The sequence below is a fragment of the Eptatretus burgeri genome, chromosome 10 (assembly GCF_056783735.1).
Source record: "Eptatretus burgeri isolate ZD-2024b chromosome 10, Ebu_testis_v1, whole genome shotgun sequence".
NCBI classification, from domain to species: domain Eukaryota; kingdom Metazoa; phylum Chordata; class Myxini; order Myxiniformes; family Myxinidae; genus Eptatretus; species Eptatretus burgeri.
In genome coordinates, this window is record NC_140970.1 from 106,854,199 (window position 1) to 106,874,327 (window position 20,129).

Below are 20,129 nucleotides of genomic sequence, written 5' to 3' on the forward strand. Positions count from 1 at the left end.
TAACGACAGTGAGTGTGAGAGAAATGAAGGATTTTGGTCTGAATCAAATGGAGAATTGTCGGATAACGTAGTCGCGGGAAGTGAAGTTCAGGCAGCTGGAAATGAAATACGGCCTTACCAGTTCGAGCCCGAAGCAGGACAAGCAGAGAAAAATAGCGATGAAATTCCCGGAATTCATGATGATCGGGAGGACATCGAAGGAAGACTCAGAAATAACAACTGGTTAGACTAAATCCTATTCGTAATTCAATAATGTAAATTCGACTTGCATACTGCTCGATATCAGAAATATTTCAGTGAGGTGACGTGAACAGCGCAGCGCAGCGCACATGTTGCTTCGCGGCGAATGAATTACAAACAAGGCCAGCCCATGTCATCGGCCGTATCTCTCCGCGCATAAAACGAAGCAATCTCACTGTGCGGATACGATGAAAACTTGTGTGCAGAACACACCTTGCGATACAATTGTCTCGAGTAGTCCGATAAATCTGACGTTCTGTTGCATTTTTATTTATTTTATTCCGACTGTTGTCATGTAGCACCAGTAGAAAACAATGAAGAAAAGAAAATAATAAAATAAAGCTTCAGCACGTCAGATTTATCGGCCGAGTCAGACGGACGACGGATTTATCGGACGTCTCGACTCTAGAGATCTCGAGTTGACAAGTAATTTGTATTAGCATGCACACAATGTATAAGTCAATGCGTAAGAGTCCCGAGGCTATGAGGCCGTGTAATAGGACAGATAAATTTGTCTTTCATAGTTGTGCAAACATTTTTTCCCTTTTCTTTTATTACAGCATTTTGGCTAAATGTTAATGAATAGCAAGCCAATGGAAGCAGTAACTTCACTTTAGAATAAACCCATGCATGTCGAGTGCAGCCATACCTGGCTTGCATGTATGTGGAATCGTACCTATCCCAGCAGGCTGGTTTCAACGAACAATTCAATAAGCTGCAAAATGTGGGTGCAGGTTTTTCACATTGTTTGATTTTAAAATTTTCTCCTTGCGCCTTGAAATGATGCAATATTAATCTTTAGTATTTTACTTGTATGTCCCTGTAATGTTTTTTTTAATGGAAACGTTCAAGTCACATTTTATATTTTGTGTACATGGTATAGCCCTTTATTGTGCATACATGTATTGGATTTGTATACGACTACGACAAGGTAGTAAAGGGAAAATAATTGCCTCGTGATTGTTGTGCATACACGGCTCAGAAGCAGAATTTCTTGTCTCCGACGATTATCATCTTTCGGGAATACATGAAGGCTTACAGCGTCTTTGCTTGTATTGCTGCATCCTGCTACGATACATCTTGCAGGAATTTTCGAAAGTACGGCTAAAACTCTTTAAAACTTTCTTGAAACAATCACTGGAATTAAGACGATCACAGAGATTGCACTAACATGTGCAAAATGCATTTGTAGGTAATGTATAAGGCGCGCGACATCTCGACTCTCGAGTCAATCCACTCTGTGCGAGTTACTGTATGTGACGTCACGCTGCGATTCGCTGAAGTCAATTTTTTTAAAGGGCGGGGCATAGCAAGTTGCGAATAGCTCCAGAAATGATCGAAATATTGCTCTAATTATCCCATTTTTGATTAAAAAAAAAAAAACATGGGTGATTTCTTCACTAGGAAGGTCAAGTTAATATATAAACAAGCAGTCATAGACTGGTACTTACGAAATCGTCAACTTGACCTCTGACCTTATCTAATAAAAGCTGTCTCTGGAGAAGGTAGCGACGCAAACCAGAAGTTTCTATGATGAATCTGTACCAAACCATCAAAAATCGAATGTTTGACCTCACTGTGACCTTGACCTTTGACCGATTTTGACCAAAATCTAATTAGCGCAAGCCATCACCCTCCTGAATCACGTGGTGTAATTTGACATTGGGAGCTTCTTCCGTTCTCGAGTTATCGTGCCTACACACAAACACACACACACACACACATGACGGAAGTCATCAATATACTTCCGAAATCTTTAGATTTCGTAAGTAATAACAAGAAAGTTTTGCATGTCAGGGGACCTTTAAGGAAGGACAGGAAGAATTAAAGGAGCAAATTGTGGAAAATAACAGGGCAATAAAATAACTTAAAAAAGCCAAGAAAGAAACAAAAGTGGAACTAATAGCTGTAAAAGAAAGAATGCAAGACAAGATATGACAAGGTGACAAAGAAAATAGAAGAGAGGGACAAACAATGGAGCCAAAAGAACAAAAGATGGAAACACGTTATAGAGACTAAAGTAATGTGAGAAGGGGAACTCATGAGAGCAAAGCGGGAGATCACAGAAATAAAGGACGAAACGAATAAGGTAAAGGAGGAACAAATAGATACAGAGGAACAGGCAAAGGGAGTAAAGAAGGAGTTCATGCGATGTGTTGAAACAATGTGCAAAGATGGGATAGCACATTGCAGATCCAGGAGGAGAGGATACGAGCCCTTGAGGAAAACCGGGAAGAGGTGAGTGCAGTAAAGGAGAGGCTGTGTGAGCCGGAGCAAGTCCATGATGTGAACTGATGCATCTTGAGCTTGGGGGGAATAAAGAATCCGGGGTTTCCTGGCGTGATGCTGAATGTGGAATGTGTGCCGAGAGCGAGTGTGCCAGTGTGTGTCGGGAGCGTGCGGAATGGAATGGATGAGTGAACGAGAGAGCACAGGGCATGCACCAACACAGACGTTGATGTTAGCCATTAAGTTGATTGATGAGAGGGGGTGGGTCCTCCGTGAGCGAAAAATTAACCAGAGTTGGTATCAAAGCCACCCAATGCTCGCCTGTTTATACATTTATTGTTTTTAAAAGACTAGTCTAATAATTAATATTTTTTATAAAGCATTGCAGTGAAGTATAATTTTAAAGCAATATATGTATTTGTATATTGTAATCAGTAACAAGAGCGCAAGTGAGCACAATATACGCCCGAACAAGTAGGTATATACAGAATTGTGCTACTATATGGAAAACGGCAACCACTTAAGATGACGAATGTATATCGCGACACACCCTCTCCACAGTCTGTACCTATGTACCAAATATGAAACGTGAAAGTTGAAAACTTTGGGAGTTAGAGTGCGGACAGGAACTGATGGAAAACAGCATCCTGGTTGCCATGGCAACCACTATAGATGATGAACGTATGTCATGACACACCGTCTCCACAGTCTGTACCTATGCACCAAATATGAAACGTGAAAGTTGAAAACTTTGGGAGTTAGAGTGCGGACAGGAACGGATGGAAAACAGCATCCTGGTTGCCATGGCAACCACTATAGATGATGAACGTATGTCATGACACACCGTCTCCACAGTCTGTACCTATGCACCAAATATGAAACGTGAAAGTTGAAAACTTTGGGAGTTAGAGTGCGGACAGGAACCGATGGAAAACAGCATCCTGGTTGCCATGGCAACCACTTTAGATGACGAACGTATGTCGCGACACACCGTCTCCACAGTCTGTACCTATGTACCAAATATGAAACGTGAAAGTTGAAAACTTTGGGAGTTAGAGTGCGGACAGGAACCAGACGGACGGACGGACGGACAGACAGACAGACGGACGGACGGATGACCGGTATCACATAATATGCCCCGATATATATATATATATATATATATATATATATATATATATATATATATATGTATATATAAATATATATATATATATATGTATATATAAATATAAATAAATATAATCGGGCGTATAAATAAAAAATAGTGTGGTTGATAAAAACATTAGAAAGGAAAAAATAACTTGCATCAAAAACTTTAACATTTTCATGCTCACGCTGACGCTCACGCTGACACTCACGCCGGGGGTATCGCTATAGCTCTCTGTTCTTCGAACAGGTGAGCTAAAAATGGTAATGTGTTCTGGTCCCGTGTACGGGAAGTTAAAGTGATTAAAATTGGAACCCCTGCCGGTCCATGGGGGACCGGCATGCAAAGCACCACAAGTAACGGTGTGTGGACGGTCCATGTCAGGCGAATCACCCCGAGCGTGGACAGCTGAGAGCATGGGGAAGATTAAAGGGAATCAATAAATTTGGCTTCAACATTTTCCCACAGGGATATGGGCATGGGGTGCTGCGGGGCGTGGGCATACGTTTGGTGCACCCAGCATGTATGAGAATGGCTGGAGTGGATACGCAACCTCAGAGAGACTCCCCATGTGAATGAACGACGTGTGAAAGGATGTGAGATGGCTTGTGAGCAAGTTCCACGGGAGAAAGTCCCACGGTGTGAGAGTGGGCGTGGTGAGTTCAGCCAGGGGAGGACAACGAAGCACACCATGTGCAGAAGGCGGGAGGTTCCACAGCGCGAACAGTGGGTGTGGCGAACACGGTTCAGTTTGCCATGGAGAAATTCCCAGCACCTCGTACAAAATTTAAAAAGTAATTAGCAGGTGGCGGAGGCAAGACCGAGCACCTCTGTATGTATATGTGGGGAGCTCATTACAATAGTTAGAAAAAAAATTCACGCCCATGTGGGAGCACGGGTGAGTGACCGCTCCACACGAGGGCTCAGGAGCATTAGTCTAGGAGGTGGGAGTAGCAGTATGATAGCCATGCCCACATGTCGGCAAGATAAATAGTTTTCCTCTATGGGGCTCAGGAGCATTCGTTTCGAAGGAGGAGGTTTACACACACACACACACACACACACACACACACACACACACACACACACACACACACACACACACACACACACACACACACACACACACACACACACACACACACACACACACACACACACACACACACACAAAAACATAACCTCCTTTCACTTTTGGTGGCAGAGGTAATAAAAAGCTCTTCTTACTAAACAGTTGCATGGGCTCTGCCTCTTTTGCATAAGCTTAGCAGAGCGACTGCCCTCTGCCTCTCCACAGGATTGTATTGCAGCCAATACCGAGAAGATAATTTCATTATAAATTTTGTCTAGTCTGTCCCAGGGAGGGAACATTCACGGACATGTGTTTCGGGATCGTTGGAGACACACACAAGTAACACCTTCCTAATATTGAGTTTCACCCCATTGTTCCCTCGTTAGCCTCGATTTGTCAGGGCATGGACTCTACAAGGTGTTGAACGTGTTCCACAGGTATGTTGGCCCATGTTGACTCCAAAGCTTCCCACAGTTGTGTCAAGTTCGCTGGTATTGGATCTCCACTCCGAATAGCTCGTTCCATCTCATCCCACAGATGCTCAATTGGATTGAGATCTGGTGACTGGGCAGGCCACTGTAGTAAGCTGAATTCACTGTCATGTTCATGGAACCATTCCTGGACAATCCTATCCTTGTAGTATGGGGCAATACCCTGCTGAAGAAATCCATTCACAGATGTATACACTGCCACCATGAAGGGATGCTCCTGATTGGCAATGACGTTCAGATATCCTGTGGAATTCAAACGTTGCTCAACTTTTATCAAGGGACCCAATATGTGCCATGAAAACACACCCCACACCATCACACCATCACACAACACCACCACCACCAGCCTGCAATGTTGACACATAGCATGATAAGATGCATCTACTCATGTAGTGTTCTCCATACCCTAGTCCTCCCATCAGCATGAAACAGAAGGAACCGGGACTCATCAGACCAGGTAATGTTTTTCCAATCCTCCAGTGTCCATTGTTTTCATTCCTTCGCCAACTGCAACTGCAGGTTCTTGTTTGTTGCTGAAAGAAGTGAAACTCCGTCCGGTCGTCGGCTGCCATTCCCCATTCGTGTCAAGGTATGATGAGTTGTGTATTCTTTTATGGGTCTTTCGGCAACAATGTTGTGCTGGACTGTCAGTTAACTAATTTTAGCCCGTCTGTTGCTCTGCATAGTTCATGTTGGCTTCCTTTGGCCTCTTTGATCAATGAGACATTTTCGACCACTGGCCTGCCGTTGGCTGGATGTCCTTTGGGTGGTGGACCATTCTTGATACACAGCAAAACTGTTGAGTGTGAAAAACCCAGCAGTGTTGCAGTTCTTGACACATTCAAACTGGTGCGCAACTTACTACCATACCAAAAGGCACTTAAATCTTTTGTCTTGCCAATTCACCCTCTAAATGGTACACATACACAATCTATGTCTCAATAGTCTCAAGGCCTAAAAATCCTTCTTTAACCAGTCTCCTTCCCTTCATTTATACTGATTGAAGAGGATATAACAGGTGCAATCAACAAGGGATCATAGCTTTCACCTGGATTCACCTGATCAGTCTATATCATGGAAAGAGCAGGTGTTCCTAATGTTTTGTACACTGACTGTACAGTATATAACCAGTCATGAACGGTGGCTGGGAATTATATCCAATAAAACCATTTCTTAGTTCTGCAACCTATAGTTTTGTCCGAATGACTCGACGTTTATCAGGTAAAGTATCACGCAAAGTAGTGTAACGCTGCCAGGATTGGCAGTACCAATCAGTGTTCATGGTTGCTTAGCAACCCGCCAGTGCGCGGAGTTATCTGTGCCTGGCAGCCTCAGGACCAGGCGTTTAAGAGGGACCTGAGTGCTTCCCTCATGGCGAGCCTCGAACTCCGGATCCACAACAATATAAGGGATAACAGAAGATGCTGATTTGACAAAGTTTTTATAATCTACAGATTTACATTGTAAGTGCACAATAACATAAATTAAATTCAGAATATTTGTACATCCCCTCGAGCTCTTCTTCAATCGCCCCTCTCTTATGCCGATTTGTTTTTTCTTTTCTCTCCTTGCCCACACTTCACTCCCCTCACCCATTATTTTTTAGCTTGCCGTTAATTCTCTGCATCAAGACCGATGTTTTCGTACAACTTGGAAAGAACATTGTATTATGAACAGATCTGTGATTTTTAACTAACTGCACAGCTTCCACTAAGTAGGGAAAACATTATACACTGCAGTTAGATCTTTACTTCACCAAGATCATTCAGCTCATCATGTCCCAGTTTTTATCCTCAAATGTTCACTCATCAACGACGATGAACAGTGAATAAAGAAAAAAAAAAAACAAGTTGAATTAAAAAAACCTCCTCATGATGTTCTTACGCATTGCGATAGGAAATGATCCATTTGAGTGGTCTCTTGTAGTCGAGAACAAGGTAAAAGCCAACGTGAATTACCTTGAAAACCCCAGCAGATGGCAGTAGGACCATGTGATCGACAAAGGTGTTGAGCAATAAACACAAGTTAAAAATATTTTTCCCGTCATGATTATGAAATGGAACACGATTGTATATTAAAAATACAATTAAGTAATAAAAAAAGGCATTTACAGCTTTTTTTTTTGCAATGTCCAAATAAATATTTTTGATATTTCCGAGTATAATAAAGGGCGGAGGAGCTCCTTGTGAGCCAACGGCCATCCATATCTAGTGCCCAACTGTGTCTGCGGACGTCCTCCTGCAGTTGGGTCACTTCTTATTAGGAGGTTGGTGGCAGGATTTGCACTCCGGCCACCGTAAAACCCTTCATTCCGCAAAACGCAAAAACGCAAAAAAAAAATCTGAAAACCCACTCCGTGGGAGTACCTCCTGTGCAGCTTCCCTTCGCAGGGCAGCTCACCGGATGACGGGATTGGGGCAAAGCCTTCGGGACCCCCAATCTTTGATAGGAGGGAAACCACGGGGTAACATCCCTGGGTCAGATTGCGGGAGAGTGTGTCGGAGTGGTGCTGAGGTGTCGTCCACCAGACGGCGGTCTCCTTGGGTTAACCTGAGGCGGTCCCTTCGGGTGGGTGCCTGGAATGTCCTATCCCTAAGAGAGGATGATCACCTGTCTCTGTTATCATCTGAGCTCAAGCGTTTGGACATCGGGATTGCAGCTCTCTCTGAGGTTCGGAGACCGGATTGCGGCGAGATAATGGTGGGTGGTTACACCTACTATTGGTCTGGTCGCTCTGATGGTTACCATACCCAAGGAGTTGCTGTAGCTGTGTCCAATAAGCTGACCCCAATGATAATTGAGGTAACACTAGTCAACGAGCGTATTATGAGATTAAGGATTCGTCACTTCTTAGGTGTCATTTCCCTGGTCTCTGTTTATGCTCCGACTGAGGCGAGTGATCTCACCGTGAAGGATGCATTCTACGCCACACTCGAGTCTGTGGTTGATCAGTGCCCCAGAAGAGATACACTTCTAGTCTTGGGGGATTTCAATGCATCGACTGGAACTGATAGGGACGGTTATGAGGTGTGTGTTGGTCCCCATGGGTCAGGAACTATGAACCAGAATGGCACTAAGTTCCTTGACTTTGCAAGAAGTCATGGACTTAGGGTGGCTGGTTCATGGTTTCAGCGCCCACAAGCTCATCGCTGGACTTGGTATTCCAACGCTGGCGGTGTGGCAAAGGAGATTGACCATGTCCTCATTGACGGTCGTTGGAGGATGATCCAGAACTGCAGGGTCTACCGGAGTGCTCAGTTCCTCAATACTGACCACAGGCTTGTTGTAGCAACTCTAAAGCTGCACCTTAAATCCTGGAGAATGGTACCATCCCAGCCGAGGCTGGATGTTGCCAAGCTCAGGGATGAGAGAGTAGCTGAGGAGTTTGCGAACAGGCTGAGTGGACACGGGGGGTCTGGGTGCCTTGGGGGGTCCTGAAGAGTTGTGGAGCGCCTTCAAGACCACCGTCCTTGATGTTGCCGGTGGATGCCTTGGAGCTCACCGCAGGGCAAAGAAGAATTTTGTCTCTCAAACGACACTGGATACCATTGACCAGAGTCGCAGGGCCAGGCTGAATGGCAGAGCTGAGCTGTTCAGGGAGCTGAGGCGTAAAACTGTACGTGCACTGAGGGTGGACAAGGAGGCCTATGTGCGAGGAATCTGTGAGGGGGTAGAGCATCACCTGTGGACAGGTGATTCTCGTCCCGCTTACAGGGGAATTCGCGCATTACGTTCATCCAAGCCCATCCCTCGGAGCACTACAGTTCGAGCAGAGAGTGGTAGGCTATTGACAGAGGAGTCTGAAGTGAAGACCCGCTGGGCCGGTTACTTTGAGCGGTTGTACCAGGCTGATCCCCCAACTGTCGAGTTGGACGTCAAGGGTGTTACAATCCCTGTTGCTGACCCTCGAATCAACTGTGGTCCACCTACGCTTGTGGAAACACGGGCTGCGGTGAACCAGTTGAAACGGGGCAAAGCTCCAGGGATCTGTGGCATCCATGCCGAACTTCTCAAGGCTGGTGGAAATGCTGCACTCGTGTCGTTGCATGCAGTTTTGTGCTCTGCCTGGAACACAGGCATCATCCCAACTGACTGGAAGAGGGGCCTTGTTGTCCCTCTCTGGAAAGGGAAGGGTGATCGCCAAGACTGCAACAACTACCGAGGGGTGACGCTGCTCTCAGTGCCGGGCAAGGTCTTTGCTCGGATAATTCTCGATAGGGTTCGCCACCATCTGCTTGAGCACCAGCGTCCAGAGCAGTCAGGCTTTACACCAAAGAGGTCAACGATTGACCGTATCCTTGCACTTCGTGTCCTCACCGAACGCAGACGAGAGTTTCGGCAGGGGCTGCTTGCAGCCTATGTTGATCTCTGTAAAGCGTTCGATTCAGTGAATCGGGATGTCCTCTGGAGGATTCTTGGTCTTCGTGGGGTGCCACCAAAACTGATCGATCTGATGTCTGAACTCTACTCTGGTACTGAGAGTGCTGTGAAGTGTGGTGGTACCATCTCTGACTTATTTCCAGTTGTTACTGGAGTTCGTCAGGGATGTGTACTTGCCCCCACACTTTTCAGCACTTGTATGGACTGGATTCTAGGGAGGATGTCGGAGAGATCAAGTTGCGGTGCGTCATTTGGGAATGTCAAGATCTCGGACCTTGACTTTGCAGATGATGCAGTCATCTTTGCGGAGACTTTAGACATCCTCTTGGGGGCCCTCGAGGTGCTGAATGAGGAGTCGGAGCCGTTGGGATTACGGGTTTCTTGGGTCAAAACTAAGATCCAGGCTTTCGGTGACATCTTGGATGCTGCTGTCCTGTCTGTGTCTGTTTGTGGTGAGGATGTTGAGGTCGTGGAGAGATTCACTTACCTTGGCAGTGATATTCATGTCTCTGCTGGCTGCGAGTCAGAGGTCAATAGACGTCTGGGTCAGGCCTGGGGAGTCATGGATTCACTGGATCATGGGGTGTGGCGCTGCCGGTACCTGTGCGGGAGGACGAAAGTCCGAGTCTTCAGGTCCTTGGTACTTCCAGTCTTGCTCTATGGGTGCGAGACTTGGACTCTGACCAAGGATCTGAGACGGAGACTTAATTCCTTTGGTACCAGGTCTCTTCGGAGAATCCTTGGCTATCGCTGGTCGGATTTTGTGTCCAACGAGCGGTTGCTGAGAGAGACTCGGATGAGATTTGTTACCTGCATAGTCCGTGAGCGTCAGTTGCGGCTGTATGGACATGTGGCTCGTTTTCCTGACTCTGATCCTGCTCACCAGATTCTCTCAGAGAGGGAGTCTCATGAGTGGAGGAGGCCAGTGGGTCGACCACGTTCCTCATGGTTGCAACAGGTTAACCATCATCTCAAGGAGATGGGGATGGGCCTGGCATCTGCCTGGGGGATGGCCAGATGGAGGCCCCTGGAGTACCGGCGGAAAGTGGACGCAGCGACGTGCTGTTCTGGCACATGCTCCCATACCTGACCTGACCTGAACAAAAACGATTTACAAATTGACACCAGACTCGGTGGCATAATGGTTAGAGCCTCAGTTCTGAGTGTCGGAGGTTCAATTCCGACACTGGCCGAGTCACCAGAAGACTTTAAAAACGGTACATGCCACTTCCTTGCTTGGCCCTCAGCATATAGAAGGTAAAATGTGGACCAACCTCATTGGTTGGCATGCATGGGAAGGAGAAAATTATTCCTCAATTGTCCCGCTGAGTGCAGAGAGAAAAGTGACCATATGAAGAAAGTTTTGCTCGAACCCAGAGTTCATCAGGAAGTGACGTCGATTCCCCAAGCTCAGTGGATGTATTTGTTTGAAGTCATATCAGGTGTTATCTCATGTATATGCATGATTTGGAAATTGCAACTCTTTCACAAGCTTTAATAATACACCCAAGCGGGTTTGCTGGTCAGCTTCGATACAAAACTTGATGCAACCGAGTGTTAATCAACCTTAGCGACTATGAAAAGTGAAAACAGAATTTAAAATGAACTAAAAATAACCACGCAAAGCCGTGTTGAAGTCAGCGGACCTCGTGTTGCACAATAAACAGGGCCAGATGACAGAGATGACCGAGCTGCAAGAGTGTCGTGAGAGCTGCAAGTTTTATTGGATGATGAGAAACTAGTTGGTAGAATTAAATCTTCTTAATAATCCTGATGAAACCCATTATGCATTATAGCCGTCCGATGCTTCCTTATAGGCCATTCGACCAATCGGTCATTTTTAACTTGATGACCCTGTGACCTTGACTCCGAGGTGAAAATGTGAAAAAAGGCTCAGACGATGTATAGAAAGTAACTAGTATTATTATCGTGTCAACTTAGAACTCAATCGGCCAAGACGTCGAGGAGGAGATCGAAAAATAAAAATTGTTGACAGACGGATGGACAGAGACAGACAGACAGACAGATGGACCTGAGGACATCGAACGCTTTTATTCGGTCAGCGAGCTGACCTAAAAACCATGCAAATACACAAAAGATCAGAGATTCACCATTTGTCACCAATGACGATGAAGTCTCTACTTTGGTACCGCCAATTTCATTGCAGTGCAGTTGTGTTCACTGTGTTTGCACAATGCAGCACAGTTTCACTATGGAAGGAATGGTATTTTGGTCTCAGAAATGGTAACAGCAATGGGCAGATTACCAGCTGAGTGCACAGCCCCGCTCTCCTTTATCAGTGTGACCATGAGGGATCCCGGGTGTTGGAGACATACCACGGGAAGAATGTGGAGGATGTGAGGGTGAATGTGACTAAGAAGGTGGTGAGGAAGAGAAGGGAAGCAGAAAAGAAAGGAAATGAAGCAAAAAAAACACACACACACACACACACACACACACACACACACACACACACACACACACACACACACACACACACACACACACACACACACACACACACACACACACATCCAAATTAATAAAGTGCTGCAAAATTGTTGAATTGTTGCATATACAGTATTTGGTTTACCTTTAGAAAACAGTGTTCACACTGCCAGGCCATTTTATTAGCATTTGTATAATTTTCAATGGCCAGAATTATAGATGCTAATTTATGGTATCCAGGGATGAACCGGAAGGACCAGGCAATAAAGCAATGGAAGTGGTTTAATTTCAAACACTCTATAAAACATGAGGAAAAGCAAATGTCAAATAGCATTTGAAAAAGAGTCTGACAGCACATGATGAAGAAGTGCAAAAGTTGTGAGGATATTCATGTATAGAAAGTGGATGAGTGAAGGCATGAACTGATGGAAAGAGAGAAGCAGCAAATCCAGCCGTGTCAAGACTGACCAGCACCACACAAACATATGTGACAGCACTGAATGCAAAGAAGCCTCAAAGCAGAAGAAGAGAAGCTTTGGCTGCAGTGAATTGCTGGCACACAGGAGTTAGCCCCTTAATGTCTTTTAACTAACCTATCACAGGAGGAGGTCACCACATGCCCTGTCACCCTCACCGCGCGCCGTGCTGTCTCCGACGAGTGCCGTGCTGCCTCCGACGAGCGCCGTGCTGCCTCCGACGAGCGCCGTGCTGCCTCCGACGAGCGCCGTGCTGCCTCCTAAGAGCGCCCTGCTGCCTCCTACGAGCGCCCTGCTGCCTCCTACGAGCGCCCTGCTACCTCCTACGAGCGCCCTGCTGCCTGCCTCCACAAAGCACCGTGCTGCCTCCAGAAAGCGTCGTGCTGCCTCCAGAAAGCGTCGTGCTGCCTCCAGAAAGCGTCGTGCTGCCTCCAGAAAGCGTCATGCTGCCTCCTGAAAGCGTCGATGTCCCCCACGGCGCGATGTCCCCCACGGCGCGATGGTCCCCACGGCGCGATGGTCCCCACGGCGCGATGGTCCCCACGGCGCGATGGTCCCCACGGCGCGATGGTCCCCACGGCGCGATGGTCCCCACGGCGCGATGGTCCCCACGGCGCGATGGTCCCCACGGCGCGATGGTCCCCACGGCGCGATGGTCCCCACGGCGCGATGGTCCCCACGGCGCGATGGTCCCCACGGCGCGATGGTCCCCACGGCGCGATGGTCCCCACGGCGCGATGGTCCCCACGGCGCGATGGTCCCCACGGCGCGATGGTCCCCACGGCACGATATCTTCACATAGCCACCAACTCCATATCTTCACACAGCCACCTACTTCCTCTACCATCTGCATGCAGATCCCACGGCTTCGCTGAGTGGCTGAGAAGGCTCATATTTTTCCAATCACGTGCTGGGCCCATGACGAAGTCATATACCTGATCACGCCAAGACAATTTTGCCCATGTTGTGAGGAGAGTGGAATATACAAGTTGGTGTCTTACACGGGGAACATTGCAGAATGTATGGAGGGGATACACAGGGCTTGGATACAAACAGTTGAGCAGGGGTGGACAAGAGCTTTCTAAACACTTTATTTGACAACGTCTCATGAATTAGGCCTACATTAATAACAAAACACTTATTCTGACACGCATTATGAAATAACTATTATAATCTATTCCTCATTTAACATGAAGGCATTTCCGTGCAATATACAGCAAACAATCCGATATGACATACAGGCAATGGGTTGATAAAATATTCCAAGCTCACCCTAAGGTGGCGCTCTGAGATCTCCAGTGAAGTGCTAACCTGATCCGGAGCTCATCAGTCTCCAATATTTGTTTAGTTTTTGTATTCCGTCACAACCAAGTCAAATACCGATGATGGTGCCAAAAGCAACACACGGAATACGAAACCCTGGGTAATGAGCAAACATATTCATGGAGCACGTTTGTTCACCGTAAACACTGAGCAGTAGAATCACGTGAATGGTTGGAAAAAGAGACAAACCTGTTTGGTCTTGTGCTGTGACAGTACAAGGATAGAGTGGCCATGGAAAAGCATGAAAAGTGAAGGAAAATATATCATGGTTAAAGAGGCAACATAAAAGCAGAGGCAAACTATGACTGTAATCACAAAAAAAAAATGTATATGTAGCATCACAAAACAAATGTGGATATGAATGTTAAAAACCAACATCCATTTGGGTTATAGTAAAGGAAGACAGGTCGAATGTCAGTGCTCTACAAAGAGAAGGCCTGTCCATAAACAACGGACCATCGCCAGCAAGTCAGCTTGCATACACCAAGCAACTCTTCCGAACTTGTCTCTCACAAACGCTGCCTCTGAAGGAAAAGGCATGGTGTGGTGAACAAAGGGTGGCCTGCCATGCATACTGTGCATGACAAATCGAGTTAACGTTAGCCATGGCGCAAGGCTGCGAAGACCTAAAATGCGCGATGAGAATCTGACTGTGATTTCACAAATGCAATCTATCATGACAAGTGTCATGAATTTGATTTTGATTTTCTTACCCAACCGAAAACGGCTCTCATCGTTGCATCAAACGATTTTCAAGTGAACAGAATAGACGAGGTTTCAAAGAATTCAATTTCAGATTTATGGAAACAATGATTTATGAAACATTGTTGTGTTAAATCGATTTTTAAAATGCAGAACTTCGAGCAGAAGATTAATCAATAAAATATAATACAATCCCAATGGAAGTCCAACAATGGGATTCCCAAAGGCCAATGAGTGTCAGTACCTTGGCCATATTCCAGATGGTTTCCCTCATCTCCGGCGGAAATATCTTAGCAGCAGTTACGTGTCAGTTAATGATGCAACCAGCAGACCAAATTCAGTAAAACATTCTGGCGAAATACGTATTAACGAGGTAAAATGGAGTTTCCTATTTGACCACCAAGCGAAAAATATTTGAGAAGGTCTTGGAATAGAAGTTGATGGCACAAGAAGAGTCATTTTCAAAATTCCTGAGCGACACAAATGATACCGAGATACACAATAACCAAGTGTATATCGAAAAATGACGGATAGCAATGACATAGAGAGCAAGCCAACAAAAACAGATTGCTAAACACGCAACGTAAGAAAGCTTTGGTTGAGACCGAGGCCACGTCACAATCGAACAATTCAAGTTGCAACTAAACTTATACTTTGGTGAAATGTGTAGTGTATTGGCAGGGAGCGTTGAGGGGGAGTGGAGGAGTGGTGTGGTGGTCGCGTGTCTGCAGGGCATATAGCTGTTCGCGTCCGCTAGGGGTTCGTGGTAGTCTACAGTAGTGTACATTCGGACAGGCAATAAACAGAGTTTGACAACCCTCACGACTCTCCGTTCCTCACTGCCCTCCAGACACCACATTGGCGACGAGTCTGTTTCGGATCGACGTGTGCAGAGTGCCTGGTTTTCCTCGGTATTGACTTGGAGTCGTTGCCGGAGCAATTGGATTGTAGGGCGCACGGAGCGCCGGGAAAATCAGCGCAGCTAGCACGGTTCGAGTTCGACCACCTGGCGAGGAGCCCAGGGAAGCGCATCGCGAGTCTCGCCGCACGGGTGAGGCATCTCGCCGGCGCCTGCACGTCAGCATGGTTCAAATTCACGTCGAGTGAACGGCTGGGCTCAGAGATCGTTTTATTTATGATTTGCAAGCCTCGAGAATGGTTTCTGCAATGCAACGGCTAAAGGACGAGCAAATTACATTCGACTCAGAGGCGGCGTTGGCTGTCGGACAGACTCTGCGAGATGTCTGGCGCCTCGATGGCCAAAGCGCAGCAGGTGATCCGGAGGTCCGCGCGGTGTAGCAAGCGCCCACGGCCGCACGCACAGTCTTTGGTGCGGGTCGTGACCGGGCGTTGCAACGCGGTCAGTCGGACGGCGGTCTGAACACTCAGGGACGTCTACGGTGTGTGTGCCGAGTGTCATTGGCCATCATAACGATCATGAATGGCGGTGTGCGAAGCGACCCCTGCGTCCAGGGTTGAGGCCTACTGCCGGTACGGTGTTTTGTGCATGGCGTACACTTTTACGCCCCGGGTCGAGTCCTGCAGCCTGGGCATAGCGATCCCAGCGGCCCAGAGCAGGAAATGCAACCAATGTTGAGCCTGTTTTCAATTGGTCCGGAGGTGACAAGACCAATGACAGTGGAGGTCGAGGTGAATGGGGCACCGATCGTGTTTCAAGTTGATACCGGGGCCGCAGTGTCGGTCATGGGCGAACGGACCACTCGTGACCTCCGTGGTATTCACCTGGTCAAGACGAGCTTTTTGCTGTACACGTACACTGGCGAAGCGATTGCACCACATGCTGTGACAGACGTCTCGGTGGTCTACCAAGGTCAAAGCGCCCTACTCTCATTGTTTGTGGTACGAGGGGAGGGGCCCGCCCTTTTGGGCTGGGACTGGCTGGCTAGCCTCAGGCCAGACTGGATGGCGCCAGCCAGTGGCCTTGGACGTCCCGTGCCGGGCCGGTTATAGTTGACGGGAGGAGGAGGAGGTTCCTGTTTTGGAGTTCGTACCTCCGGGTGCACCTGTGCCTCCCTCGAGACCCGAGGGCGAGGGTCCGGCGGTAGGAGCCGCGACGATGCAACATGGGTTGCCGTTCATTGCTTCCTGCAACTACGATATACGGTTCTGGAGCAACGGGGGCCATGCCAGCTGCGACGGACTCTCGCGCTTCCACTGCGTTCATGATACAGTGCACGGCCGTGTCGTTCAGGCGATTTCAATGGCGGATTGGAGCGAGCCGGTCGCATTCAAGAAGTTCGCGGGACGCGAAAATCGACGGTGGCCTCTGCGACGTTCAGATGGAGACCGGCACGCAAGTCTCCTCAACGTCGTGGCAACCAAGAGGCGTGCGCGCAATGTGGTTCATAAATTGCTAATTGTTGTGTATTTGATTCTCGCGGCACGAGTGATTCCGCATGGCATTGTTAAAGCAAATGTCGACAGTCCGCGTGTGAGCATAATGTGTTTGGTTCGGATCAATCAATATGATGACCAATATGATCAATATGATGTGAAGAACTTGCGGACGATCGTTGCGAATAAAGAGGTCTTTCTGATCTCCGGCTTCGAAGACAGTCCGCGGTTCGCTGCCCTCTCATGTGTGGGAATTATACTGAGGAAACGCGCTGTACGTGAAGGGAAGTTTGCATCTGCGCAGACGATGTTTTTGCTGCTTTATGACATGGCTGTGCGTACAGTGTACGCTGATCGTCCGTGTGGACGTGCGTGGAAGTCTCGGCTGGATTTGCTGCGGCCAAGGCAGTCGGTGGCAGGGGCGGTGTTGCGCCCGGGGCTGATGCGCGGTTTTGGTGTGGGACGGCTGGTAATAGAGCCGGCTGATTGCCTGGTTCGAGTCGATGGGGGGGGGGGGGCAGTTCGCTGTTCAACCTCACCCCTCCCGTTACTCTCGCGGGGGCTGAGGGTTATCTTCCCAAGGCCGCTCTCCCCGCTGCTCCCGCCAGCGACGGCGCCCTAATGTCTGGCGGACTCAGCGTGTTTACCTGTTTCTGTCCGTGGGGGACGAGCAAGCTTGTCGGCCAGGGGCGCGGGAGGTTCGTCTCAGCGTGTCACCGCGACCTCGCCGGATGGCGTGTAAGCATGGGCCGCCTGGGGGCGCTTCTGCTGTATGGTGATAGTGTGCTCCCTGACTTGCTTCTTTATATCTTTAAAACGGCCATGGTTATTGTGGTCTGCCGGCATTATTGGGTTCGTCGTGCAACTCAGTACTCGAGCACCTGTCCACTGCATTTGGGTTTCAACTCACGCGTGCCAACACGATATATGTTGTGATGGGGATAGAGGGCTGAATTATGGGCCAGGTTATAACGACGGCATTATTGTGACAGGTTGTGCAGATGAAGCACGTTTTCTTTTGTGCCGTCTCATCTGGGTTTGATTCACAGCCCGACCATCACCCCAGGGTTGGATCGAGTGACGTGGTACTTGGGATATTTTACATGGTTGATGTCGTTTTGTTCCTCTTTAGTTTTATGTCGTAGTATCCTTTGCCAATTATGCTCATCATTATAATTGTCATTTTATTTTATTATCATCCTTTTAGGAGGGAGGAGTGTAGTGTATTGGCAGGGAGCGTTGAGGGGGCATGGAGGAATGGTGTGGTGTTCGCGTGTCTGGAGGGCATATAGCTGTTCGCGTCCGCTAGGGGTTCGTGGTAGTCTGCAGTAGTGTACATTCGGACGGGCAATAAACAGAGTTCGACAACCCTCACGAGTCTCCGTGCCTCACTGCCCTCCGGACATTACAAAATATACCGAAGCATGCAACGGCAATGGTGACACAGGGATGTACAATGCAGAAAGAACACCTCGGGACGAAGCCTACGTACTCATGAAAGAAGAAGGGGCAGCATTGAAAGATACATCCGATGAAGTGAGTCAATTCTGTTTCAGCCTTCAAGTGCAGTGATGCTCAAGGAACACTCGTTTCAAATGCTACAAGCTTTACATCTTGGGTTCCTGGAAAAACCTTGGCTTCCGGTTCCGGTTCTTGAGCGACGGTGGCGGTTCTTCTTCAGGGTCTCTCCCGACTTTCTCAAAGATAAGTTTTCCGGTCGTTTTTGTCGCGTTTTTCAGTCATGTTGTTATCTCTGTGCTTACTATGTGTTTATAGTTCGGTCTTGTGTTAAAAGTTGTGCGAATTGTGGAGTTTTCATCGTATTTCCATATTGGGTTTCCTCGAGGCCTACCCTTCTTCCTGTTCGTGTGCACGATTGTTTATTATATTTTCTCCTTATTACCGTCAGTTTTTATTTTCTCGACTTTTCCCTCCACCCTCCCTCTATCCCCCTCAACTATACCCTCTGTTTCATGTCATAAAATATATTTTAAAAATACAACAAAATACCTTTTACCCCACGTGACCACATGACTTCCTGTACTGACTCTTCTTCCTCCTTTTTCTGCTGATCTACCATCCACTTTTCCCAATCCACATTCACCATACACTTTAACAATTTTTTCTTCAACCTTTCCTTTCACTAATCTTAATAAATAAAATAAAATAAAATAAAAATGATTTATTCTTTCAACCTCTCACGTTACACCTCTTGTAACTAGGTGGTGTTTCTCTACCCCTTCTTATTCTTCCTGTAACTTTTGTCGAACTACCAGCTTCCTTCTCTGCGTTTGTCAATCTAAATTCACCAACACTGACACGATTTTTCTTCAACCTTTCCTTCACCTAATCTCACGTAATCTTTATCAGAAAATACAAAATTAAAAACTGTCTCTGAAAATGTTCCAACTTCCTCTTTCACACACGTGTGGTTCTCGGTATTGTACCATAATTCATTTCTCTTCGTCTTCTTCTTCAAAAGACTGTTTTCAATTTGACCTTTCCTTAATCCCATGTCTAAAACGTCCCACTGTTACAACGTTTCTTTTCTCCATTCTCTTAATTCACCTTTATTGCATCAATCACGTAATGTCTTTAATCGCATCTCTGACATTAAAAAAATTTATATCCCAGTTTTTAATGTACGTATGTTCATGTTCCATCAATCATCCTTTTTTTCCAACTTCAGTGTCAATTCACCTCACCTCCTTACATCTACCTCCTCAAAGCCCCTCACCTGTTATCCCCTCTCCTTACCCCTCCCATCTTGCACTTCATTCTACCTCCGCTTTTGGCACCTCTTCACTGTCTTCTGCTTCAGTATCAGCTCCTCCTCTGTTGTCCCAAAGTGCGTGGTGTTCTAACATCTGTGGGCTCCAGTATAACCGAACAGATATCTCACTCTCTCAGTCAGGACACTCATCACCACAAACATGCTCCTTCCTTCCTCTCAGCACACCCCTCCCTCCCCTCTTCACAACCCCTCAAATCTTGTACCTCCCCCTGCCCGCTCCCTTCTTCACCATACTTCGACTAAGTCTCATTCTTCCCCTCTCCCCACCTCTCCCATCGCCCTCCTGCACCTTGGCCGTGCCTGCTCTCATCATCTCCCCTCCCTCTCAAAGCAACCGTCGCACTCTTTCCCCTCCAAGCTTCCGTCTCACCTTTCTCAAAAACTCCCCCTCACCTCTCACCCTTCTCACTCCAATCTTCCATCTCACTCCCCCTTCTCAAAGTTTCCCCCCTCACATCCACAAAGGTGC

At 47.3% G+C, this 20,129-nt stretch overlaps 1 protein-coding gene across 4 annotated transcripts in view; it reads right to left on the minus strand.

Moving 5' to 3' along the window:
* The window catches only part of KIF3A (kinesin family member 3A), a 198,155-nt gene that overhangs the window by 116,170 nt on the left and 61,856 nt on the right, over positions 1-20,129 (minus strand). For 2 of the 4 annotated variants that reach the window (XM_085899852.1, XM_085899850.1), the window contains exon 10: positions 13,999-14,013. The exons of the other annotated variants lie outside the window; for them this stretch is intronic. In XM_085899852.1, coding sequence (XP_085755978.1) covers positions 13,999-14,013 — 15 coding nt within the window. The remainder of the gene's footprint in view (positions 1-13,998; positions 14,014-20,129) is intronic. 4 annotated transcript variants of the gene reach the window in all.